Source organism: Mustela lutreola, chromosome 1 (genome assembly GCF_030435805.1).
Source record: "Mustela lutreola isolate mMusLut2 chromosome 1, mMusLut2.pri, whole genome shotgun sequence".
Lineage (NCBI taxonomy): Eukaryota > Metazoa > Chordata > Mammalia > Carnivora > Mustelidae > Mustela > Mustela lutreola.
The window spans coordinates 262,765,145-262,792,627 of NC_081290.1; the positions used below are offsets into that span (position 1 = coordinate 262,765,145).

Here is a 27,483-nt window from a genome sequence, read left to right on the forward strand (position 1 = left end):
GCCTGGGTGGCTCAGTGGGTTAAAGCCTCTGCCTTCAGCTCAGGTCATGATCTCAGAGTCTTGGGATTGAGCACCACATCGGGCTCCCTGATCAGCGGGGAGCCTGCTTCCCCCTCTCTCTCTGCCTGCCTCTCTGCCTACTTGTGATCTCTCTCTGTCAAATAAATAAATAAATAAAATCTTAAAAAAAAAATAGTCTGATCCTTTCTGGTGTTTGCTTGTCACTTCTTCCCAGGGTCTATATGGCACTTCAGAAAAGATGCCAGGGCTCTACAGAGGCTGTAGAGGCTGCTCAGCAGGAAGCTGTCCTTCAGGATTAAAGAGCCTGAAAGGATTACTTGGGTGCCATCTACTGGGTAAATGCTTGCACTGCGCCAGCCAGCAACAAGCCTCCCCAGGTTCAGCTCCCTCCTAGTAGAAGCCGGCAGTACATGCCCAGCCCCAGGCAGGCATTCAGCAATTGGTTGAAATGAATTACTTCCTCCTTTGAATTCCCATCACATTTATTTAATGCCAATATGAGGTGCTGGTGATAAGAACCTAATACCATCATATTGATGTCTTCGAACGGTCAAGCCCTGTTTCCATAAAGGACTGTGAACTCGGTGAGGGCTCACGGTTCTCTCTGGTGGCCAGCCCATAAGAAACGCATCATAAATGCTTATGGCTGGGATCAAATAACACCCAGTGTGTGCAAAGAGGCTTTCAGAACAAGCATAATGAAATTTAACAAGCGTACTGGAACCGTTGCAGAATGAGACAGGAATCTGACCATTATCCCGTTTGTCTCATAGCACTGACCACATTCCAGTTCTTATTTATTTTTATTTATTTTTTATTTTTTGGTCTCTCCTCTCTAAATCACAAGCTCCAGAGCAGCAGGAACCATGTCCGCCTTGCCCTTCACTGTACACCCAGCACCTAGGAGCATCCGTTCAGGCAATGTGCTTTGAATGGATGGATAGAAAAAGGAATCATGCTCTCTCTCCTCTTTCCTAGTTGCCTGAGCCAGTTTTGCTAGCCTCAAGAAAGCCCTGAATTTACATAGGGACACCATCACTATCCAACCAGTCAGACTCCATATGCAGCCAACTTTTACACGGAGGCCAAACCCAAGACTCAACCAATGGGTGTTATTGGGACAGGCTCCTGCTATCCTCCGTCTTGTTACTGCTTGCTTTAGCAGTCTTCTATAGGCAAATCTCCTTCCCCTTCTCTGCCATGTCCCCTAAACAAACTCATTTATTTATACAGAGCAACTGGAGTACTGTTTAGAAAATATTTGTACCCCTCTTCCTTGGGATGGTGTCTACTTCTCTACCTGACTGATCTGGGGCTTGGCCATGTGACTTCTTTCTGGAAAGTTCATGGGTATGATGCAAGTAGAGGCCCTGAATGTACCTGTGTGTTTGGCTTGGTCCCTAGAGTTTTGGCAACCCACCCTGAGAAGAACATGTCCCAAGTAGCTGCTGCTCTTTTGGGCTGAGCCCAGAAGCTGGAGTGTAACCCAGGCCCACCCAGCAGAAATCGGCTGGACCCCAGCCAAGCCACGGACCCGTAAAAAAGGAAAATAAACATTTGTCCTTTTGAGATGGGTTTGTTACACGGAAGAAAAGCGACTAATATAAATGAACACATTATCACCACTACTCCCAAAAGCTTCCACTTGGAAATTCTGTTCTATGACCTCAACACCCCTCCTGCCTCCGTGTTCGACTCCTTTATTACCACTGTGCCTGCTTTTCCAACCCACTGACACCACTCATCCTATCCCTTCTCTAGGCTCTTTCTGGTTTCATGTCTGTCCCAATCGGGACAACCACGTTTCAGCCAACTCCCAGAGGCACTGCATGACTGGTTTTGTTCACCTCTGCTCCCATGCTGCTAGAAAGCCTTGTCTGGACGGCATTACCTCTGCGGAAATCCAGCCTCCACGGGGGGGGGGGGGGGGGGGGGGGGTCCTCAGTCTTGCTTGGACAAGCTTTAATTTATCATGAGCCGGTGCCTCTCCTGAGTCCTCCTGTGGCTGTCCCAAACCTGTGATACTCTCAAGCTGCAGCCATATATCCGCTTCACCCTCAGCGAAGATTTTGCTTCCCACTTTTCGATGAAAACAGAGCTGTGGGAGGGCCCCCGCCAGTGGAGGCAGGATGCTATTGTGGTTAAGAACAAGGGGTCTCGAATCACACAGACTTCGGCATCTTCCTGTCTTACCCACTGATGAGCAAAGGCATAGCTCCACCATCAGCCCCTTCTGAATCCTCTCCTGTCCCTGACTCCCTGGGATTAGCTGTTTCTTACCTATGTTCTCAGAGCCCTCGGCCATACCCTAGTCCACAGGTTTCCTTGGCTTCCCAGTGTACTTAGAATAACATCTCAGCTCTTTACCGACTCGCCCTTCCTCTAAGGTCATGGTTGAGCTGAAGTGAGCAGATGGCTCCTCCCATCACATACCCCCCCCCCCATTTACTCATACCAGAAAAGAGCGACTTCTCACATCCAAAGGGGAGAAAACCCCGAAATTCTCCGATACCGCAAAGGTCAGTGTGAAATCTAAAACCGCGCATTGTATCTCTAATTATGTCTTTCTTAAACTTCCATTGAAAGTAGTTTTATTTCTGGACCACCCACCAGCTTGGCAATTAAGGAGCATACAGAACAATAATGACATATTTACTGCATTTGTTGAGGCTTTATGATGTGTCAGACAAAGCATTAAGCACTTCCCATGAATTATGTCACCAAATTCTTGAAACAACCCTAGGAGGTAGCATTACACCCACTGTCAAGAAAAGGAAACGAAGCTGAGCAAGGTTAAATGACTTGGCCAAGGCCACAACGCTAGTGACTGGCAAAATCAGTAAACCAGGTCTGCATCATTCTGGACTCTAGATCGTTATGTTAGGCCACCTTCCGAGAACAGCTGCCAAAGGAAGACCAGGGTTACATGCGGAAGCTAACCTATGTATAAGATCACCTACCAACTATTAAATTAAGTTTCCCAGAACCCACTGAAAATGATATGGAAGTTTTAGGCCTGCCACCCAGACCAGCACTTCCGAAAATTATCTGTACTCGATAATGTGGCTCCCCGGTTCATCCGAAAATAACCTTTATGCCCCTTCTCCTCCAGGTAGAGCTCAGGTCCTTGGTTGCCGACCACACAGCTCAACCTTCGCCTGAGACACTCGATGCTCATGGTATTTTGCTGCAGGTTGGATCAGGCAAAGAATACCAGTAGCATTCCATCCTCCATCTCCACCAACTGGGAATATCATGCATAAGAGGAAAATTGCTCAGGCTGTCAGCTCACCCCGGCTGCTTTGATTCAAATAGGGAGCATGTAACATAGGCTTTAACAAAACAACAGTTTGTACGTTGTTGCTCCAGCCCTAGACTCTCAAAGGGATAGTCACCTGCCCAGCACTGCGGAGGGGAGTTTGAAACTGAGAGGTTAGATTTCCACTCCATTTTCAAAGGATTATTGAAACTCAGTGGGGAACCCTAATAAAGATTAAGTAATTCTTAGAGACGAAGTCGAACCCAGAAAGAATCCCTTTCCTGGGATAAGTGGCACGCTGACAATTTGATGTGGGTTCCGGGATTTGAAGTCAGGAGTCCAGAAATTCACCAAGAGAAAAGCATATTGAAAACACACCACAGGACTTAGCATATTTGAAGCCTTATTCACTGCTTGCTGACCACTGCTAACACAGAGCTGCTTCTGGAATGGACACGAGGCCTGCTGTGTGCCGAATGTCTTGGCTGCATTTAGGAGAAAGGAGAAGATTTAAGAGCAGACATAAACCTCCTGCCGCCAATTCCGAACAGATGTCCGCAATCCACACCCAGCAGATGGAAACACATCTTTGTTTTTTATAGTCTTACCTAGAAAGCCCTCTGGCCACAGCTTTTCAGAACTCAGATTGCAACCAGCTAAACCTCAGTCTGTTGCAAGCTGAGCCTTGAAAGCAGCCTGCACCAGGGCGGGATGGCGGTGGCGGTGTGGGGGGGGGGGCTGCCTCGGGGTCTACTCACGCATGCAGTCTCCTCCGTACCAGCCCGCACGGCACTCGGCACAGTAGATCCCCTTCACGTAGAAGTCGTCCAGCGTGCCGCCCCATGAGCCGTTCCGGCAGGTCTTGCAGTTTTCAAAGATGGTGCAACCTGGAACATGTGTGAGCACAGGGGGTCGGATTACGCACTGGCAGGTTCTGATGGGCGGCGTGCGAGAGCAGCTGGACTTTCTCAGGGCCTCGCCTGGAAAGGCGCCAGAGCCCTTGGGGGGGAAAAATGCTCATTCCTAGGAAAATGCCAGAGTCACCAGAATTTGCAGCGAGAAGTCTAGGAGGGTGGTCCTAACCGTGTTCCAAGTCGGTGGTGGACACGCCACATGCTTCTCGTGGACTATTGAGAAAATTCAGGCAAGCAAATAGAATGAAATTAAGAACACCTAAAGGGCCATCGCCTGGGAACAACTTCTAGTAACACACTCTCTCTGTGTATATAGAAAAGCAATTAAAAAAAAAAAGAAACTAGGCTTACACTATATACCATGCATTCTGTTTTCATTGCTCATTTTTTCAGGTCTTAATAGAGAGTATCTCCCTGTTCCATTAAATATTCTTCTATGTCCTATCCTTCTATAACCAAAGTATGCCACTGGGAACAACTCTGACATCTAATAATGGGCTCTCCCTGGAAGGTGCCGAGCTGTCCCCAAGCAGGTCACACCAGACAGGGTTGAGAGGTTCCCCGGTAAGGGTCATTTTTATAACATGGTCTCTTAGAGAGGGGGAGGGGCAACTGTGATGACAGAGATAATCCAATCCCACTTATCAAAATGGAGAGCTACGTTCAGGGTCTGCCATGGTCCAGCTGTGTTTCCTTGAGCAAACTGCTTAAGTCTCTGTGCCCCAATGTCATCATCTGTAAAACAAGGGTTAAAAACTGTAGCTGCCTCTTAAGGTTGATTTAAAAATTAAATTAACACATATAAAGGGCCTGGCACATAGTACATACACCCCAGATGTGAACTGTGATCATCGCCTGCACTCCCATACCTCCACTCGTTTTATCCCCACCGTTGCATACGTCGTGCGCAATCTTAACTGCCTGTTATCTGTTTTCCTATGACAGTCCGAAGTCAGGAACTGCATCTCGTTCAATAGCATATCCCCAGCATTTAACATAATATCTGCAACATAGCCAGTGTTCAGTAAATACAGTTTGAGTGAATGAATGAGACAGACATGTGGCTGGATGGATGAGCTGCGAATCCGGGCTCCTCAGCTGTTCGAGATAACCGGTGTTTCCCCGAGCTGAGAGCACATGTCTTTGATTTGGTCTGAAATGAGGTTTTCCTTGACCCGTAGTGCAGACATGCAGCGTATGTCTGTGTGGTTTCTGGAGGACAGAGGCTCATGGTCCTCGCCTTGCACACCACCCAACGTGGCTTCCCCATCCCAGGGCTTCTTCCCCACCAAAGAGCTGCTAATATGATTCACCCAGTTCTAGTAGCTCATGTGGCCCACAGCTGGGTCCCAGCGGAGTCACTACTCTTCCCAAGGCCATCTTCCCCCATGTGTCCCTTGCCCCTCTTGGGTTCCCTACCCGCTGCACCATTGAGGAGGCAAACAGACTCAGAGTCTGCCCCCACTGGCCCTGCCAACCTTCACTCTCAGCACGGTAACTTCAAGGCTTTTAGAGACCTCAAGCCAGAAAAACCAGCCCGGTGATGAAGGTGAGCAAGGCTATCACAAAAAGACACTCGGGAGCTCACAACTTTGCCACAAAAGCCAGAGGCTCGAGCTCAGAGCTACATAGTCTGGAACCACATGAACATATACAGCAGACTTGGTCCAGAGAGGGCCCCAGGTCTGCTGGAGACCATTGGACATCACTACAGACATCCCTGTGACTGTGAGCATGGATGCTGATCTGCCTGTAACCACCGCCACCAGAAAAGAAACAGTTGTCTACCATGATGAGATAAACAACAGAAATTCTAAAACCATGCCGCAATCCCATTTCTCACCCTTGACGTTGGCGAAAATTCACGATTTCCGTTGCAAGGCTTTGGGAAAACAGTACCCTCACATGTGGCTGCTGTGAATGCCAAGTGCAAGGCGGACAAGGCAAAGGTTGACAATACGACATACGTCCCTCTCTCTGACTCAGCAGTCTCTCTCCCAGGGACCTACCCCAAAGAACACTGCAAAAATACTAAATGATATATGCATGAGACTACTCACTGTAGTGTTATTTATAATAGCAAAAGCTTGGAAACAACCCAAATACTCATAAACTACACCAACATACACAATGCAGTTATAGGCAACTGTAAAAATAAAAGAAAAAAATGGCTTTATACTGTCAGTGAGTGATATCCAGCAGATACTGTCAAGAGAAAAAAGCAAGGTAGTTAGCAGCATTTCTCGTAGGCTATCTTTTGTGCAAGAAGGGGAAAGATATATATATATGTATACACAAACATATATTTGCTTATGTTGTCAAATATAGAAAACAGATGGAAATAATAAACCTTTCTATGTATCAAGTAGGTGGTATAACACCACAGACAAAAGGACAATATCAGTTGGCTTCAAAACATAGAATTTTGACTATACATATTGAGTGGGATATATTCTAAGGTCAATAAAAGCCAAAACCATCAGTGGTCTTATTAGTATTAATGGTGCTACTGCAAACAAAATCAGTGCCATTGCTATTTTGTGCAGTTATATTATGCTATAAAACCAAGCAACAAGTGATTAGGTTAATATTATTAGGAAACAGGCTGTCCACATGACAGAAAAGATATACAAAGTCAACAAAGTTAATTAAACAACCTTGGAATATTACATTTGAACTCAAGTATCAGCATTGACTCATTTTTTTCTTTTTTAAAAAATGCCATTTCTTAGCCCCACCCACTGGAAATAAGTAAATAATAGTCCTAGTGAAACAGTGACAGTCCAGTAACAAGGAACACGTTAGGAGCCTAGAGTGTGGCCTCAGACCAGAATTCCTTGGAGAAATGGCCAATTCCAGATCTGGGGTAGAAAAGACATGAGAAGATTCTGAAACATCTTGTCATGTAGGAAATCAGGTAAGTTTTCAAACTCTGGGGTGGTCTTATCTGAAGAACTCAGGACGCAAGAGGCTCCCCAGGGTCCTGACGTGGGGGGGATGCACGCATGAAAATGAATCATGATTGCAGTGGATTAAACCACATCAGTAAAAGTACCTGAGTTCATAATCACCCACACATACACTTTCTGATCGCCAATAGGGACTGCTAGGATCTCAACTCACTGTTTTGAAAATCAGAAAAAGAAAAGAAGCTTCTAGGTAGCCTTCCCTTTCAGGGTAACTAGCTCTCCTCTACTTAGATCCAAAGATGGTTCCCAGCACTGCTCAAGGGCGTGACGTCAGGCGCCTCCGGAATGACATAACAGGAAGCTGTCGTGTGCGGTTGAGGCAGGTAGTGACTGCTGTCTGTACAATACAGTAAGAAGGACAAACACCACCTCTGGAGCTCTCTCTCCAGTGAGAGAGTGAGCCCACTCTCACCTCAAAGGTGACTTCTAGACTCCTGAAAATATTGAAAATTATTCAAAGACTTCCACACACCTGCCAAGACAAGGACCCCTAGTTGGGAGATCCTGGTTGAGCTCTCAAAACAACCTTAGAAAATTTGGAGGGATTCCTCCACTATGTCCCTACAAAGCACACTCACCGTCATCAGGGAACTCGGGCAGTGGATTTCTTTTCTAAATCAAAATGTACAAAGGCTATACTGAGGTCACTCCCAATTTTCAAATTCAGCATTGCTCTCATCTAAGAAGGAAGATGGTTTAAAAGTATTATTAGTTTACTTGAGTCCCATTTGCTTTCTACTTCTATAGCTTCCCACAGAAGAAAGTTCCTGGCAGTTATGTGCGTCATGCTGTGTGTTTGCAAAAGAAGGGGAAAGGGAGAAATGAGAGAAATTCCCACAAATACACTTTTGACAGCCTTTCAGTCTTCAGCCTAAGGAAAGTATGTTGGAAACTCTCTCTGTCCTCCTTTTGATCTGCCTAAAAGGTAAATGTAAGACTCCCCTGAGAAAAGTCAGATATGTCAAGCAGCATATAGGAAAGCACCTAGAAATTGTTCCATGACTTGCTAATCATGCTGGAAACACCTTTAGTCTGAGGCTCAGTGTCCACACGAGCCTCCATGCAGACAGGTGGAAAGAACAGTTGCTGTCCCCTGGTTGGTGGAGATATGGTGGCTTGGAAGAAGGCAAGAGAACGCAGGCTGTGACCTGGGAAGGTCCCGTCTCACCTTCAGATGCTCTCCTATTACTGGGACCACCTCCTAAATGTCCAGCTCAGAGCCCGAGCCTCATGCTTGACTTCTGCTCTTCCCTTCCCCGAGCAGCCAATCTCAAATTGTCAATTCCACTCTTTTGCGTATCTCTGAAATCCTTCCACCGCTCTCCATGCACAGGGCTTCTACATTCATTAAGGTCCCTGTTATTCCACCCCAGCTCCTGCCCTGGCCTTCCTCCAATCCTTTCTCTATACTGCAGCCACAGAGAAAATCAGCTTTCATGTCTTCACTCAAAGATCTCTGATGTAGCTAAAATAGCTTCAGGATATAACCTGAAGTCATAGCGCAACATGCAAACCTTTCAGGGTCTAGCCCTGTTCTCTTCTTGAGATTGTTCTCTTATAATGTTTTCTCTTTGTCTATCACTCTTCATATTTTTCATCACACACACACACACACACACACACACACACACACACACACACACACACTCATACACATACCTTCAGCCAGACCAAGGAACTTGCAATTCCCAAAACCCCAAGCTTTGTCTCACCACAGGGCCTTAGCACATGCTCTCCTCTATGGCTTGATCTCTCTATCAGATCCCCTCCACCCTCTTCAGTTTGTTGTTTCCATCCTCAGCACACATATCACCTCCTCCAGGAAGTCTCCGACACCCCCAATATTCCCATAGTACCTTGTGCTTCTCTCTCACAGCTCACCACACTGTACCACAGATGCCTGCTTACTTCTCCATCTCCCCCACCAGGCTGCAAGCTCCGGGAATGCAGGGAATGTGTCTTTTTTTTTTTTAATCATTGTATTCCCAGCATCTGATATGGTCCACAGGAGCTGCTGAGTCTTTTGTCAAATGAATGAATGAGTGGATGAATTCACAGATTTATTATGTTAACAGTAAAAAGGGTCCTAATTCTTCTACTCCCTTTGCCTGAACAGTCAGGATTATGCCACTTTTAGTATCATGGCATCACAGCCTCTGATATCTGCCTGCCCAAAGTTAAGTGATCGGCCTCTTCTCATTCACAACCCTCAGAAAACACAAAGGCAGCCTGAGGCCTCCACTCCACACTCACCTGGGTGAATGAGGCAGGAGTCACATTCATTCTCCTCATTCCGGCAGCAAGGGATGGTGTAACCCACTACTTCCTTCTTTCCGGGGCAGACACACTCGATCTGATCGTATTCACAACACTCCCGACACATGATATTCCACTCGGCTCCAGGGCAGGCTTCATTAATGACTGTGTACTCTGAAATGAGAAGCAGCAGTTGAGGACAGGGATTCTGGTAGGAAGGGGTTAGACCAGTAAGTACTCTGCAGCCACAAATTGGCATACAAATGCATCGCCCTGCCCAAATGATAAAGACCGTGTGAATTCTTCCTAGGCTGGTGTCTCCAAACTAGGGTGGCCTACCCTGAAGGGTGTCCAAAACCATCCCCTGGGGCATAGGTGAAATTCTGTTTAAAATAGTATTCATTTTTATTTTTTAAGTTAAAAAGAAAAAACAAGGAAAAGAGCTCATGTTTTATCTATATATAATCTAAGTGGATATGCACAAAAATAATTTATAAACAAGCATACATTTCTTGATGTCTATGCTCATTTCTATTTTTGCTAGGGTATATCAGGCTACTGCTTACAGCTGCATAGGTTGTGCACTGCACAATTCCAGGAGGAACCATTCAGCTGAACGATTGTCCAGCACAGCCCAGGTGCTGGGACCATCAAACAAGTTTGGAGAACCTTCGCTAGACTAGGTCATTCAAGTTCAAGACTAACTGCCAAATAGAGACCATGTCATTTCCTCCAAACTTGGCTCCTCAATTTCACAGTATGCCATTTTTATCGTATCTTCAAAGCTAAAACCAACAGAAAAGACAAAAAGTATCTTAATTAGTATGTTTGGGAGAATTTCAGTGCTTTACCAGGGTGAAGTCATTGGCAGAACTTCATTCAGTCCCCAAATACAACTGAGTGTTCTTTCCCATGAGAAAAAAAAAAAAAAAAGTATTCCTTTCTGGGTAGGACTTCTGTCTTTCTTTCTTTTTTAAAACATACCTTAAGTAAATGAAAAAGAAAAACCATCTGGTAAAATCTATAAGGGGAATCAGTCGGCGGCTGCCCAGGGGAACCCAATCCAAGAAACAGACTGAGCTTTGATTTGCTATTCTTTCTTCCCTACTCTCCATGTCTCAAAGTTTTGCACAAAGACGACGATTGAGGAAGAAATAGGTCAGATATTTGAGGGAGAAAGTGAATCTGGCTCCTCTGTGAAGGCTTCCCTTAAAACCCTGGGCAGGGATCCCCCAACATGATTTGCAGGCCCACATAAACCCACGCTAGCATCTGCGGTGACTTCTAACCTCTCGAATTTCTCAGTTTAGTCTTCTATTTTCCTCCCCTAAATTTGGAAGTCTGACACTGAGTTGATCATCCTTAATCTGCCAGGTAGAAACATCTAAAGAAACCATCACCATCTCCTGTCAGCCTCAGGTCATAAGAACATTCTAGCTTCATAGAAAGGAATGACTTGTGGGGCACCTGAGTGGCTCAGTGGGTTAAAAGCCGCTGCCTTTAGCTCCATTGGTGATCCCGGGGTCCTGGGATCAGGCTCTCTGCTCAGCAGGGAGCCTGCTTCCCCCACCTTCTCTCTAACTGCCTCTCTGCCTACTTGTGATCTGTCTGTCAAATAAATAAATAAAATCTTTAAAAAAGAAAGAAAGGAACCACTTGCATAATAAGGGACAGTACCTTAAATGGAAAAAATTTAGCTATATTAAAAATGCTCTCATTTCTTTTCCCACAAACTTCGGCAGACCAGCAAAGATCCTTACACTGGCATTTGGGAATGACTGGGAGTGATTACTGTGATCGTGTCACTAGCAAAGTTTTGCTTCCCCACTACTCTGTGGGCCTATCTAGGACAGACACCAAGACAGACTTAGCTGAGCTTCCCGGTTTCTGATGTTGGCCCAGTGACGCAAATGGCTTCTGAAATGTACATGAGAACTTACTGGTTAAAAGTGAAAAAGAGGAGAAAACCCAAGAGTACATCTCCATCGTATTTGGCCATCAACCCTTAGAAATGACACTTAAACATGAACAACAAAAGAAAAACAGATAAGCTGGACTGTATCACATTTTTAAAATGTTGTGCAGCAAAGGACATTGTCCAGGAAGTAAAAAGCCTAGAAAATGGGAGCAAAGTTTTGCAAATTAAATATTTGATATGGGTTTAATATCAAAAATACATAGAGAACTCCTACAACTCAACCACAAAAGGACAACCCAAGTGTTTTAAGGAGGCAAGTAGCACGAACAGATATTTCTCCAAAGAAGCTTAACAAATGGCCAATAACTCATAAGAAGATGGTTGACGTCACAAGTCACTGGGGAAATGCAGATCAAAACCATGAAAAGGTACCACCTCACAGAAGTTAGATGTCTATAGGAAAGGAAAGTAACAAGAGTTGGCCAAGATGTGGAGCCACTGGAACCCTCGTGTATTGCTGGTGAATCAGAGGTAGGCCCCCTCCATCCTTAGAGAAGGACCTGGAACAGCTGGTCCAGGTTGCCTGCCTTCGGTCCAAACCCCTCCTTTCCAGTCCCCCAGGTTGTCCAGCCCTGTGTGTTCTCCCCTCCCAAAACATGTGTGACTCATGTCTTACCCCCTCCCTCTGTCCATCTTAGGGCAAGCACTACATCCTTCTAGGTATTCTAAGAATTTAGAAACGCTAATAACTCCCAGGAGGACAATGGCAGGATAAAAATAATTTGCAACTTTTATAAGACTTCATACTTAAACATGCAAGGCCAAGTAAGGTCTGCTCTACTCCAACAGAGAGTGGAGCCCATTTCCCCCTAAGCAGCAGGCTTGTTCACTTCTGGCCTAGCTGTGGAATATTCTGGGCCTCCTTTTGACCCAGGAATGAATTCCCTAAAATGCCTTCATTGGCATTTCTTTTAACTTCAGTGAGCAAGCTCCCCTCTGCCCTCCCAAGCCCATTATATTAATTGCACAGGTAAGGTCTGGGGCATTGTCATCTTATGCAAAGAGAATGATCGCGGGAAGCCTGCTCTGTCTAGCAGTTCGGTCAACTGACTCCTTTCCAAGGATTCTGTGTGTGGCATACGGAATAATAGTCCTCCCAGAGATGCCCACATCTTAGCGCCCCGAACTATGAAAATATTGCTTAACATGGCAAAAGGGATTTGCAGACACAACCAGTTTAAGGATCTTGAGATGAGAAGAGGAGGCTGGATCGTCTAGGTGGGCCCAACATCATCGCAAGGATCCCTTGCAAGAGGGAGGCAGGATGGCCAGAATCAGAAAGGGAGATGTGACAGCAGAAGCAGAGACTGGACTGATGTGCTCTGAAGACAGAGTGAGGGACCATGAGCCAAAGAAAGCCGGCAGTTTCTAGAAGCTAGACAAGAAACAGATTCCCCCCTGGAGCCTCAGGAAGGAATGCAGGCCCACTGGCACCTTTGGGTTTTTTTAGCCTCAAAAGCCTCATTTAAAACTTCTGACTTCCAGCACGGTAGGAAATAAAGGTGTGCTGTTTTAAGTTACTAATAAGTCTGTGATAATTTGTTACAGCATCCACTGGGAACTTGTGTCTTCTCAAACAAACAAACAAAAAAATCTGACCCACAGCAAGTCATTTAACCCCTGAGTTTCCCCACTGAACACAGTCCCAAGAATACAGGTGAACTGATGAATCCATTCTTTCATCATACAAGTATTTCCCAAGAGTCCACATGGGCCAGTAGAGGCTGGGTGCTGGAATCCGATGGAGAGAAAATCAGACACCATTTCCAGACTTGTGGAAGTCACGGTTTCACAGAGGAGGCAGCTTTGGGCAAACAGACGCTGCAAACACACCATCACCAACCGTGATTAGGAAAATGTAGGATGGACGTTAGCACCAAATCTAGAGGACTCACACGGTCAGGGCGGTTAAATCAGATCACGGGTAGTTATCTGTGGAAGAGCCAGAAGAGACAATGGTTTGTTTGTTTGTTTGTTTAAGATTTCATTTATCTATTTGATAGACAGAGATCAGTAGACAGAGAGAACCAGAGAGAGAGAGAGAGGAAGGGAAGCAGGCTCCCTGCTGAGCAGAAACCCCAATGCAGGGCTAGATCCCAGGACCCTGAGATCATGACCTGAGCCGAAGGCAGAGACTGAGACAATGGTTTTAATGTTTTGGTGATTCGAGCCCGTCCCGTCTGGTCTGGCAAGCCCATCACCCTTCTTCCTCCCCAGCTTTAACAAAGAAAAGAACGTGCTCCCAAAATATATGTGTAAGAAATAAATAGATGAGTGAAATGTTCTATAAGAAATACCTAAAGTTGGCCAGCTGAAGAGATTTCAAAAGGCAGTACGCAGAGAAAAGCAACCTCCTGGACTGCTTTTTCTCCATTTATTAGAATTATCTTTGCAGAAAGAGCATACTGGTCATTTGGCTTTAGCTGTCCAGATTTCAGTGAATTTCAATATGGGGCAAAAGGCCAGTTCCAGAAACTAGCCCTGAGAGAAGCCCTAAGGACAGAAGTTACTGGATGTTGTCATGTGTGTATACTAAAGCTGTTCAGCATCTGTGTAAGAAAATGCTTTTACGTTGTTCATGCAATTCAACCTTCAACAGGACCCAGTGAGACCAGTAATATATTTTCTTTTAAGTTTAAAGGATGTAGCCCTATTACTTCACTTCACCAGTGAAGAAAACAAGGAAAAGCACTAAGGAGGAGAAGAAGTAAAGAGAAATGTCAAAACCTTTCCAGAGAATTAATTCTGGGAAGAAGAGAGGCCAGTAGGATCACCTAGGGAGGTGAACAAGGCTGTAGCTCAGGGGGAAACAGACCAGGACGAGCCCCGGCTTGACCAGCTAGAGGTGTGCACGTCCCCCCTTGCCTAGTTAGGAACAAAGCCCTGTACAAGCAACTGAGGTGTTCTGTCCCATCAGTGATTCCCAGGAAAGAAGCACATAGAAAGTGACCGTGACAAAATCGAGCTCCGAGAGCTCCGGCACCAAGCACATTTATTCACCCCCAAGCTCTTCCGTTAGATAAAATATTATTTTTTCTTTAATCAAACATGACACGTTTTAATATAAATAATTTCTTATGAAAGCTTCCAAAATAAAATCATAAATAAAGGAATACAAACTATTTGGGAATAATGTTAATATTTTGCTGTCTGTCCTTCAAACTGTCTTATTTCAATGGACATACATACCCACATGCAGATACTGACACATGTGGACAGTCTTCTTCCCCAAACTGATCACAAATCATGTTCTGTGTTAGAAACTGCTTTTTGGGGGCCCCTGGGTGGTTCAGTGGTTAAGCATCTGCCTCTGGCCCAGGTCATGATTCTAGGGTCCTGGAACTGAGCCCTGCATTGGGCTCCCTGCTCAGAGAAAGGCCTGCTTCTCCCTCTCCCACTCTTCCTGATTGTGTTCCCTCTCTGGCTGCTTCTGTCAAATAAATAAATAAAATCTTAAAAAAAAAAAAAAAAAAAAAAAAAAGAGAAAAGAAAAGAAAGAAAGAAACTGCCTTTTTTTCTCTCAGATTAGAGATGTCTTCTCTTGGCACTGAGTAGTCTTCAAAAGTGGTTTTAAGTTACTGCATAATTACCCTGTGTGTGCAGGTATCCCCTTTCCCTCTTTCTTAAATCGGGGCAAATGAAAGCAAGAGAGTTGCAAAGTTGCTTTGCAACTGGGGCGTCCTGAGCTTTGCTCTGGGGGCCCTCTCAGCGGCCATGCCGATGGGGCAGAGGCCGCCCCGGTGTCTCCTCACCAGGGGGGAGTCCATTTCCATGGGTCCACTTGCCTTCTTCCAGAACTTGCTTTGGAAAATGGAAGCCACTTCCCCCGGTCCTGCTTTGACAATGGGAATCCTGAGGCCATGACGGCCACGCTGAGGAGCTGGGGCAGGCGTGGCTTCACAGAGCGGCCATCGAATAAATGAAGGGCTGGAAGAAAGCCGCTGGCGTCATCTTCACCCATAATGTTGCGGGTTTCCTCCGCAGCCTGAGAGTCTGCCAGGAGGCCCGCCAGCCCTGATCTGTCTCTCTCCAGCTGACGGACAGGGGATCCCTCCAACAGGCGGGGAGCAACTGCGTCCCCCAGAGCGTGGTCTCCGAGGGCCAGGTGCTCAACACCAGATTTTAAGGAAATATGTTGACCCTGATGGCCATTAAGGTCCATCTGAAAAACCTCAGAGGATTCTTCTGGAAAACAAGGTCCGCCTGTTCCTCGCATGATTGAGACCTCAGTTGTTAGATTAAAGGCCCAGACAAGACCACCCCAGAAGGTGGCAAAGAAAGGTGCTTTCATTCTGTGCCCTTCCTCCTTTCTGTCCATCCAAACCTCCGGGTACCCCCAGCTAACCACATGTAAGTAACACCTCTACCGAGTCTTTACCATCCTGCATTCTAGAAACCTTCTGAGACCAGAGGGAGGAAGAAAGATGTCTGCCTCAGCGGGAGATCCGACTGGACAGCTTGGGCCCCCCACTCCCAGCCCCCCTCCTCCGGTAGGATCTGCGCTCCCCAGACTGAGGACGGTTCCACAGCCCACAACTTTCCTGACGCCCCCAGGGTCAGGCCAGCTGCTCACAGGATCAGGACCGATGACAAGCCAAGCCCAGGCAGGCAGCACTGGGAGTCACGGGACAGGGAAAGCTTGCAGACTCCGTGTGTTCTCCAGAACCTTCCTGTCGGCCAGCCTGGCTGGATTCCCCACCTCCGTGACCTTGGCTGCCCCCTCCCACAGCTCCTCTTGTTAATGAGATAATGGCAGCTGTGGAGTCAAGGTTTTCATCACCCCAGGAGTGATAAAACTTTTAATGGAGTCCATAGGAGTCTGGTTTGGGGGCATGCGTACCGTGGTGGGGGACAGGGAGGCCAAAATCAGTTTGTCACCTGATTTCCCTGCTCACCTTTATAAAGCAGGCTGCTCTCCACTGTGAACCTGCCTTCATCCCTCTAGGCACCCCGGGTCCCAGCACCTCCAGGGAATGCTTCCAAGCCCTGGGCCTATACCTGCTCGTTGAATCCTCCTGACCAGCCTTCAAAGCAAGTCTGACTTTCTTCACTTAACAGATGAGGAAACTGAGGAAGAAATAGGGTAAGTACACGGCCCCAGGTGGCGCCGTTTTCAGCTGAAAGAAAGACCAGAACCCACCTCTTTCTAGGGCCAGAGTCTCATTCCTTCCCACACGCTACCTGGATTCTAGAGGGTTCCCACCTCTGACCTCGCAGTGTCACGAATGCAGCACTGATGAGATGGACATATTTGGGAATCAGACCCCCCAGATGTTAATCCTGAGTCTGTCCCTCTTGTATGCCGGTGGACTGTCGTGGTAGACAAGGCGCCTTAGCCCGAAGCCGCAAGTGGGTAGATGTACAGTTGATGGGGCTGTTGATGTCCCTGTGACCGAAGAAGGCAATGAGCAGAAAGGGCTTTGAAAGAACAACTGCAGATTTATCAAGACATTTACCATTCTGCTCTGCAGGATACAAAGCCATCCCGTCTCAGGCTAAGGCACAGATGGCAACGGGAGCGAAGGGGGTGAGTAATAATGTCTTCTCCTGAGGCATTTTTAGGCTCATATTAAAATCATGGCATTCTGAGCTCCTCCCCTTGCTTCTAGATCTCTAACACCCCTCTTCAGACACCTATTTAAATAGGAAATGGTTTACCTCCTGCTGCTTCTCTTCTAGAAATAGAAATTCTACATCCATAGTCCAAGGGAACAAAACCTAAACTCTGGCATTTGGCAGAATCCCCAGTTGCCATTATCCTCAGCAACTGTGGTGCTGGAAATCCTTGAAGGACAGCTGCTTCTGGGTTATTTCAATTGTTGGAATATGAGCTGCCTGGATCTTATTTTTTTAGTAGAATTGGCTACTACGAAAAACATTTAATAATGCATCTAAAAGTACTTGGCAATAGAATTCAGCAAATATGACATCAACTGAAGCATTAGAATGGCTAAGTTGAAAACAATAACATTTAAGCTAGCCCCTAAAAATCCAGTGTGGATTTCCCTGGGCCCAAGAATTCTACAAACTATCCCCCCAGCCCCCGCCCCTGCCAGCCCCTCTTCCACACTTCCAAACCCTTCCTTCTGAATCAGAGCATGTCAAGGCCACACAGGAGTCTGGGTCGGCCACATCTACCTCCTTGCCAATAGCTTCCAGAGTTAGTGTACTGACTTCATATCCACGGTCACTGTGCCAGGCAGAAGGCAGATTTTCCTTCTACCAAAGCCAGCTGGCCAGCAGCACAGGTCAAGTGTGGACGGATGCTGAGTGAGGATGATGCATTTTTGATGGTATGTCCGGTTCATTAAGCCCTAAGCTGGCAGGAGCGCAGGGCAGGCTAGCCCTCCTCAGAGCTACTTGCCCCAGCTCTGCAGGCTAGAACCCGATGAGGTTGCGGCAACTTCCTGCCTGAGGATTCCACTCTGGAATCACGACAGGCGGTCAGGGGCAACATCTCCTGTTAGGGACACAAGACCTCGAAACTCCCATCCTAGTACAGACAGAACACCCAGTATTTCCTTTCAATTCCCTGTGAAACGTGAGCTGGTGTGAAGAACAGTGGAAGGCAGGGGTGGCTCTCGTTTCTGGAGCGCTCCCTGTTTGCAAGATGCTCCTCTAAGCCTTTTAAGTCTTATCTCATTTAACCCCAGCACTAAACTCGAAAGACACTATTATCCTCAGTCTACAGGGTGGAAGGGGGGAAGGTCACATGAAAGGAGTTAAGGAACTTGCTCGAGAAAAGCAGCCATAAGCGACAGAGTCAAACCCTGGCCCATACTTGAAACCCCAATCCTGTACACCCCACATATATACACAGTCACACCCATCCACATCTCTCCTCTTCTGCATGCCTGTGTATTCAAACACGGGCACATCCGTACCAAAGGTGCATTTCACAACTATGAAACGTGAGGGCTGAGTCTTCACTGAGGTCACGGCGACTCGAGTCCACTTCCGCAGGATAGCCCTTGAAGGAACAACCGGTTTTATGCCTCACCCGTTGCCCCTGTGGCTATCCAGTCTGAAACAAGTCAGGGCAGAGAGAGGAGGCAGGCTGTGCTAGGACCGAGGGAGAAGCCACGTTGCATGACAACGGGAACAATATTTAGCAAAGGCAGGGATAAAGAAGTTCCCAGAAACAGCAAACAACAGGTCGATGAGCAGCTCAAAACTAACTCCAAGTCACGTGCTGTCGCTGTGGGATACGGCCCCAGCGCGAAGAGCCCAGGCCGCTTCAGGGTGTGCAAATCAGGGTCCCAGCGACTGGGTTATACCAGAGCCGGCAAACACCAGAGTAGATAATGGGGGAACTGGGGACAAGCCTCCGGGTGTGCAGTGAGGCAGGTGGAGTGGAGAAGAGACGGTGAGGAAGGGTGGTGGGTCTCAGTGCCCCTGGGGGTGAGAAGGATGCTCAGACAGTGCCCTCTTTTGGGAAGGGGAGACCGTGTGACTGGCACCAAGGATCCCATTGAGCCGGGAAGTCAGGCCACAGCCCTGGGACTCCCCGGTTGTACTCGAATTCATCAGATTCCATTTGCCCAGTGATCCCAGACTGACCGTGTTACTGGGGCATCTCCACGGCTCTTCCGCCCTCCCAGAAGGCGGTAAGCGATGAGGGCATCAGATTTCCAGCCAGGCCCGCAGTAGAAGTCTGAAGAGAAGCCCGCGTTGCACAGATACGCATTCCTTCTTTCCCCTTCTCCTCCGTCACGGTGAGGTATTCTGCAATGTCGCATTCATTACAGGCAAGAGAGCAGAGTTTTCCAAACTACATTCCAGGGAGCCCTCATTCCCCCAGATCGTATAAGGTAGGATGTGAAAAGAGGTTCTGGGCTTAACCTTGTAAAATGCTAATCACAGCTTGCTTTATTACATGGCTTTGCAACATCTACAAATGCCTTGAGCATGGCCACTTGCCACCTCCCCCAGACTCTGTTCATCCTAACATCCTAGGTTTGGGCTCTTTATTTTTGCTCAAGATCTTCCAACATTAGAATTCCATGAAACCCACTTTGGAAAACGCCAGACTGGACCATCAGCTCCTTGAGCGGACTGCAGGTGCCTGCAGGAAACGGGCTTTGCCTTATCCACCATGGCAGCAGCCAGCACCAAGTATCAGGTCTGGGGCACAAGCAAGTCTGCTGAGTAAATGCGTGAATGTGGGCACAGGAAACGCATGCGATTTCCCAGGAAAGGTGAGTGCTGACAAAGCGTGATGTTAGAAACATCTCTTGCTGGGACACTGTGGGAGTCTCAATTTTGTGGTATGAGGAATCCATTGGGTCCATTCCTGGTGAATGTTTTGGTTTCTTGCCGTTTGTCGCTTGTTTCCACAAAGACTTGGGATGCTCATGTGTTCTCTTCCACCAATGGGCTGGACCAGGGGAGCTGGGCTTGCCTAGAAGGGAGGCTGAGCACCGTTGAAAAGCAGGCAGTCAACCACCCACTAGGAGGCAGAAAGCCAGACCAAGAAGTCCTGCAACAAAGATTCTTTACTGGCAGCCAAGCCCCCCCTTCCACTCATACCCAGGTGAGCCAAGGGCGTGTGGGAAGAGGGGAGCAGACGTGACCAGCTAGAGGTTAAGTTCAGGCTCCTTGTCCCAGGACATCTCTGGTGTGCCCCACCATCGCTGTTGATTCTGAGTTAAGATCCCAGCATCAGGGGATTCGTTGTCACCTGTAAAGGGAATCTATGAAATAAGTGGAGGGGAGACTCTGAAAAACACAGACGCTTTAGTTCCCCAGAGTCTTCAAATGATTCATTTGATCTGACGCAAACTGGGCCAACATCCCCTCCATTTAGTGGTTTTCCATTGAACCGGCTGGAAATCTTTTTTTAACCAAGCATGAATTCAGCTTATGAAGACAATTGCTGTGTCTCCCCATGAGCTAACGATGCCTGAATGTGTTCCTCACTCCTTTCTGGCGACAGCCCCGGTTTTCCAATCACCAAACCAACTGACCAGACTTCTGCTCACAGGGAAACTTGCTGCCAGACCACCAGCTCCGCCCTCTGAAGCAGCCAGGACCTCAGAGAGGATGGGGCTGAAGACGCCCGCCCTGCGGGAATTAGGACATTGGCCCAACTGCAGAGGCGGAAGAAGAGTGACAGAAATACGCATCCTCATGTGCTGCCCAGCTGACGGGGACACTTCTCTTACCTGCTTGACATTAGTGTCAAGCAGACAGTAGTTCCTCATGCAAGGTTGAAATCAATTGGTTAAAACCCATCTTTAATTTTACTGGAAGGGGACTGTGTCTCTGTCCCCTGCTAGATCCATCAACTGCGTTATGCCAAAAAAGAAGGGAAAAAAAAAAAAAGAAATGCTTTCCTTTATTCATTCCGGGCCTGCTTCTCCCATTCCACAGCCTGAGTTTACACATAGATGATCTTGACAGAACAAACCCATAAAGGAACTAAGCTACAAAGTGTCAGGGCTGGACGTGAAACATGGCTCACCCTTCATTCTGTTGTTCTGCAAACAGACACATGAGTCTAATTATCAAGGCTGACCAGGAGAAAGAGAAATTCTCACTTGCTACGCTAAATCAGAGTAAGACACGTAATCCTGGGGACAGCTATCCCAGAAAATGGTTAGAGTTTTGATCTGCCCGGTGCCTCAGTTTCCCTCAGGACATCTAGAGTGTCCAAGAGACAGCCAGACTTCCCTACTAACACCATGCTCCTTTATGACTCAGCCAGAATACAGCCAGCAGATCGACCTGAGCTGAACCTATTGCTTACCGTGGTGGTGTTACGGAGTGTTTCAAGGAGTGGATTACGGAGTCAGACTCTCTGGGTTCAAGACACGGATGTCCAGCCATGGGACCTAGGCAAGCTTACCCTCTGCCTAAGTTTTTCCACGTGCGATTAAATAAATTAAATGTAAAGCCTATAAGACAGTGCCTGCTACTTACCACAAACACCATAAATTATTTGGGTGGCGAACCTTACGGTTAGGTCCCTTATCTAGGATAGGATGGAAGGCCGTTTGGCCACCCTTCATTAAGGGTGAAGGATTTGAGGTACAAACCCTACCCACTCTGCTTCAACTCACGTATAATTGCACCCAAGAAAAAAAATGAGAGGAGAGCAGCTGAGTGGGGAGTTCTGGGAGACCCTGTGATGAAGAGGGTAGGCTATCTCCAGCCAACTCTAATTCTCTGTCTTCCTTGAGTGGTTTTGTTTACAGGTATGAGGCTTGCTTTTTCTTACGTTTTCTCTCTACCATAAACCTAATGCTTCGGCCCAGATCTTAGGATGGCTGACAAACCGAATTCCTTAAACGCAGACCAGGCTTGGAATCTGAGAGACTTTCTGCCACTGATCTGGTAGCTTTCGAAGCTACAGCTGGCCTCTGGGTCCTCTACCCCGGACAGGAACTGGAAAATGTAAACACTGCATTTCTCTCCCTTTTAAAATAAAAAGAGAGAGAAGCGGGGGGCAGGGAGCTGGGTTCTTGTGACTTTCACATATCCCACAGTGAGGGTGACAGGTCCTCCCCCACGTGGCGGAAGGGGGGCACAGGCATCCCTCATTTATCACTGAAATGACACCTCCCCCAGCCTGCACATGCCTCAAATTGAGCACAGCTTCTAGAGCTGGTCTCAGGAGAGACAGGTAGGGAATTTCTCGTGCTTGGGGATTGGCTGCCCCTAGTGAGGCAGGTGGAAATCATTTCTGACTTAAGGCCAATCATTAGATTACCCAATACCATTCTCTCGGCCATTTCTGTCTAGCCAGCATATCCCAGATGTAGGGGACTTGAAATCAAACTTCCAGCCCATGCTAGTGGTATTGCCTAAGACTTCGGGATATTTCCGAGACACTCCCATGTCCAAAGATGTTTTGTCCCTAACTTATTGACCCAGACACAATACCCAACCTCATCCTCTCTTTCCACCAAAAGCTCACGCTCAAGGACACTTGTGGGAATAAACCCCTTTACCGAAAGAGTGGGTGGTCACGGAGGTTCCACGTGTTCTACAAAACCCACACGTTAAAATATATTTACGTTCCCTCTTTTAAAAGTCCTGTCAAGCTACTCATCCTTTCTCCCGTTTCTCCCCATTCAGTGCTCAGCCCCCCACCTTCTCGCTTTCACTGGCCATTTTTACTCCACCCTCTCAAGAACGGCAGTCAAAATCTCAAATGCCAATAGGGAGTGGCTGGTAAGTGTGGGCTGAAGAGGTGGGGCATCTTGCCACAGAGAGGACCAGCCCACCTCAAAGCTTTCAGGTTCCAAACATTTTAAGCATGATGTCCCAATAAATACTTTTTCAGGCATTTTTGACCCAAAGACTGCCAGACCTTCAGCTCTATAAGTCTCCCTCTTTGCCACTGCCACCCAAGACCAAGCAATGGTGCCCCCGAAACTGGGGTTAGCCAGGACTGTCCCCTACCATGCAGTGTTGTGAAGCTGTGCCAAGTGGACCTATGCATTGGTATGATCGATCCCTCCATGAGATGCGTGAGCTTAAGTCAACCTGTTTCCAGGTGAGCTTGAGCTCAGGAACTGGACGGTCTGGGCTTACCCAGGCTCATCTGCCTGTGTATTCTTTTTTTTTTTTTCTTTTCTTTTTTTAAATCATTATTGCAGCATAATAGAAGTATGTATAATTTACCATTTTAATCACTTTCCATTCGGTAGCCCTTGTAACCAACACCAATATTCATCTCCAGAACTTTGTCATCACCTCATAGTGCAACTCTACCCCCGCTAAGCACTCAGTCCCCCAGCCCGCCTCCCCCCACCCCTGCTGGCCACAGTCTACTTTCTTGATGAATCTGACTGCTCTCAGTACCTTATATAAAATCATATAGTATTTATTTGTCCTTTGTGTCTGGCTTCTTTCACTTAGCAGAATGTCTTCAAAGTTCATCCCTGTTGTAGCCTGAACTTTTTCTTTTTACATTTTTTTAAAGATTTTATTTATCTATTTGACAGACAGAGATCACAAGGAGGAAGAGAGGCAGGCAGAGAGAGAGAGAGGAGGAAGCAGGCTCCTGGCTCAGTCCCAGGACCCTGGGATCATGACCTGAGCAGAAGGCAGAGGCTTTAACCCACTGAGCCACCCAGGCGTCCCTGTAGCCTGAACTTTATTCTTTTTTAAGGCAGATTAAGATTTCTGTATACATATATACATTTTGTTCATCCGCTGATGGACATTTTTGGGTTGTTTCCCCTTTTCGGCTATTGGGAATAATGCTGCAAAGGACACTGGTGTACGAAATACCTGTTTGAGTTCCTGCTTTCAGTTCTTTGGTGTATATACCCAGAAGTAGAATTGCTAGGTCAAATGTTTAATTTTTTGAGAAACCGTGCCTGTGTATCCTTGAATAGGTCACAGAACCACTCTAAACCCCATTTCTAAAATGAAGATAATAACAGCTCTACCTTATTCGTGTGGTCTGAGAATTCATGAATGTCTACGTACAGCATTTGGCTCAGACTGGGCCAGATATGTTCCAGCTCAGAGTCCTCTGAAATTAAGGTACTCCCATTAAATGATCTCCAAAGTCACTCCCAGCTCCAAAAATCCACGATGCCACCATCAAATTATTTTCCTGGTAGAGAAGCCAGAGCTTTCAGTGTATACATCAGGGGAACACGGTCTTCATGGTTCCCACAAAAATCCACCCTAGCCAAGATGGCCCAGTTTTCATAACTCTCTCCTTGGAATTTGCTAACACATGCCATTATCAACCAACCTCGAATTTTTTTCTTGCCACTCCACTCCTCCACCCCCCCCCTTTCTTTCCACACCCCCTTTCTCAGCTGGCTGCTCCTGCCCACTGAATATCTGGGCTTCAAATTATCTTCCCTGGTTGCCTTTAGGTTCTTTCGCCGCAAGCTAATGTCTGTTGGAAGCAACACTTGCAAAATTATCCATATTACGGTTTCATTCCCCAGAGCCACATATTTTAAATGAGTTTTTCCTCTTCAGCAGGATCCTGCTGGCAGAGCTCCTGCTATTGGTGAAGTCAGTGGAGTCGGGTTTCTCCCCCACATGCTGTTTATGCCGGGTTATCACTTGGCCTCGAGTTTGCATTCTCACCCTCCACCAGGAGTCCGGTGTCTGTGAGCAACAACCTCCCGTGCCATCCCAGCGGATGTTTACGGATGTTTACGTCTCAGCGAACCCTCTCGAGAAAAGTAAGGAGACGAAATCTGCTTTCGGGCTTTTTTAGAGCCGGCCAGATTTGGCATTCCAGCCGGGAGTGGACTCACTCACTATTTGAGGAATTGTTTTCCTTCTCCACTTCTATTCCTCCGTCTCCCCCTCCAAGGGTGAACTTACAACAACCGACCTCTCCTCACTAGATACGTGAAGTTGGGGCACCTGGGTGGCTCAGTGGGTTAAGCCTCAGCCTTGGGCTCAGGTCATGATCTCAGGGTCCTGGGATCGAGCCCCACATCAGGCTCTCTGCTCATCAGGGAGCCTGCTTCCCCCTCTCTCTCTGCCTGCCTCTCTGCCTACTTGTGATCTGTCAACTAAATAAATAAAATCTTAAAAAAAAAAAAAATAGACACGTGAATTTGCTGGAAGTTGCTCCCCAGTTCGGTCAGCAGCCTGACTGCCAAGAAACCAGTCACCCTTCCTGAAGCTTTTCCATAGCAAAAGGTACAAGAGATTCTGGGGTTAGGAGTAAAGGGTTTTTTTCCAGATCCTGGGCAGGTGAGCTTTTTTCTTTAACTTATATGGATCTGAGTCATCTCACCTGCCACCTTACAAAAAAAACAAAACTAAACTAGAAAAAAAAAAAAAAAAAAAAGGCGGGAGGGGGAAGCAGGGAAGCGTTGTTGTAGCCAGGAGAAAACTAGTCCTCAGAGCTCTGGTGCTCTGGGAAGGAACCAGCCTCCCCTGGACTTGGGCTCGGGCCACCATGCCCGGGAGGCTTGGCTCCAGAAGGTAGAGATGGGAACAGGAAGAACTTCCCTAATGCAAAGTCCTCAACCTACCCCGAGGTGAGCATCTAGGTTTATGGATTATCAAGCCCCTCATGGGCTCCTTCTTCCTTCATTATTTATTGTCTGTGGGCTGCTCTAGACACTGTGCAGGCAAAATTCAAACGCAACCCCTCCAGCTGGCGAGGGAGAAGATTCCACCTGGGGCCGGCGGGCTATAGGTACATGGAAAGTATTGACCGAAATGGGTCAATGTGTGTGTTTTGCACACACACACCCCCATTTATCTTGGCTTAAATTTAGTTCATCATGAAGGGCTGTGCCTATGGCTGAGGCCCCCATCCATAGAGCAGTCTACTGATTTTAGGTCCTTGCCACCCCCTTTGACCCGGTTTCATTCTGGGACGTGCACCAGCTACTTGCAGCCACACAGCACGTCCCTCTCTAGAACACAGGTGAACCGGCCAGAAGTCGAATAGCAAATGCTCACAGGCTCCCTGCTCCTACCAAAGCTGCTCTGTTTTGTCACACCTGCACGTGTCAGCCTGTCCTTCCCTGATGAGGTCCTACCCACCTCCTGACCCCTTGCCCCGAGGCAACCCCACAAGGACAGATGCTCTTAAGAAGTCCCTGCTTTCTTGCCTGCCAGCGAGCCTTGACAAGACCAGCCTCCCATCCCCTCCTTGAGCCAAGAGGCCCCCAAAAGCCCTGGTTGCATTTCAGCCTCACTCGCCCAGGGAGCCCATCCGACATGGGGTTTGCGGCTCAGAAAATGATAGTGAAAAACACACAAGCCAGAGCTCTTTCTAAACAAACTCTGTGTGTCCCCAGAAACGACTTGCACTTTTAACCTCAGCTTTCTCTTCTTTCTCATTCTTATGGGAAGGAAGTGCATATGTGCTAAGCCGGTCAATCTCCCATGCTGGGCTCTGTCCTGAAGGGCGTGACAAGCAGCGTTTCACCAAGCAACCTTTACCGGGAGGGACCCCCTTGCTGCCAGCCTTGTTTTTGATTGGTTTCTCTCCTCCCCGCTTCACCTCTGGGGGGGCTCCTTCCAGGGGGAAACTTCTCCCTTTTGTCAGCCAGAGTGGGTGAGTCAGACGGGATAGATTCCCAGAGGTCCGTCTGCGCTTTCTGAAGATAAAACGAAAACCAGCAAAGTAAGCTGGAGCCGGTACCCCTTCTTGAGGCAGTTCTGTCCCCCAAGTTGAGATGATAGAACGGTGTCACATTCTCTGGGAGGTCAGAGGCTCCAGCACCCTCAGCCAAGCCCCCAAGATTAGACTGGACTAGAAGAAGAGCTGGAGGTCCCCCCAACCCCCGCCCCCCGCCCAGCGCCATCCCTTGGGGCGCCCCAGGCATGCTCCCCACCGGACCCAGGAGAGAAATACCCCTGGGAGGGGGGCCCTAAACGCTACTCACGGTACCTCTAGGCAAGGATGAGATGAGAAGGAGCTGCAGAAAAGTGAGCCCCAACTGCGTCCAGCAGCCCAGCTCCATCGTTCCAGAGCCGGTGCCCCGATGAGCGACTGCTGCGGAGGGACCGGAGACCCGGAGGGACCGCGGGAGGCCGGGGGCAGGCGGCTCTTACACGGAGCTCCCCAAGCCCCAGCTGAGCGGGAGCTCGGGTTTCAGCTCGCCAGGCTCTCCCATCCTCTTCGGAGGGGAACCACCTTCAGCCAGAGCGACGTCAGCCCAAAACCTCTCCTCTCTGCCGCCTTAACCCTTGCGGGGCCCGGGAGGTGTGGCCACGCGGGGAGGCCCCCCGGGCTGCGGCTGGAAGGGACGCCCGGGGCAGGAGGCCAGCCCGCTGGGACGGGGGAGCGGACAGCACCTTGGCTGGGGGCAGAGGTAGGCGGGGCTGTGGCGCCGCTCAGGTGAGGCCGGAAACCCAGCCCCACCCCCACCCAGAGGAGTCCTGCCTGGGATGGCACTCTGAGGCTCTTAAGGTCTTGCTTGGGTGGGCGGGGCTGGAGTGGGGAGGAGGAGGGAACTAACCCTCCACTCCTTCCACCTCAAGCATCTAATCCAGGTGAGCACAATTTGGAAACCCTCCTCTTTGCATCTGTAGGCATCTTCCCTCGATGCCCATCATGGTGTGGTCAGCAGCATAAATAGATCCTGTGCACATGCCAAGCAGAGTATTAGGGATAAAAGAACACATAAGCCACTG

General features: G+C 48.0%; 1 protein-coding gene across 5 annotated transcripts in view; it reads right to left on the bottom strand.

The window, feature by feature from the left end:
• PAMR1 (peptidase domain containing associated with muscle regeneration 1) overlaps positions 1-27,483 on the bottom strand; it is a 150,512-nt gene that overhangs the window by 43,536 nt on the left and 79,493 nt on the right. For 3 of the 5 annotated variants that reach the window (XM_059139859.1, XM_059139837.1, XM_059139826.1), the window contains 2 exons: positions 9,417-9,593; positions 4,039-4,167 (listed from right to left, as the gene is read on the bottom strand). In XM_059139859.1, coding sequence (XP_058995842.1) covers positions 4,039-4,167; positions 9,417-9,546 — 259 coding nt within the window. In that variant the 5' untranslated portion in view covers positions 9,547-9,593. Of the gene's footprint in view, positions 1-4,038; positions 4,168-9,416; positions 9,594-26,737; positions 27,109-27,483 lie in introns of those variants that run through there. The other 2 variants (XM_059139815.1, XM_059139848.1) reach the window with 2 other exon arrangements.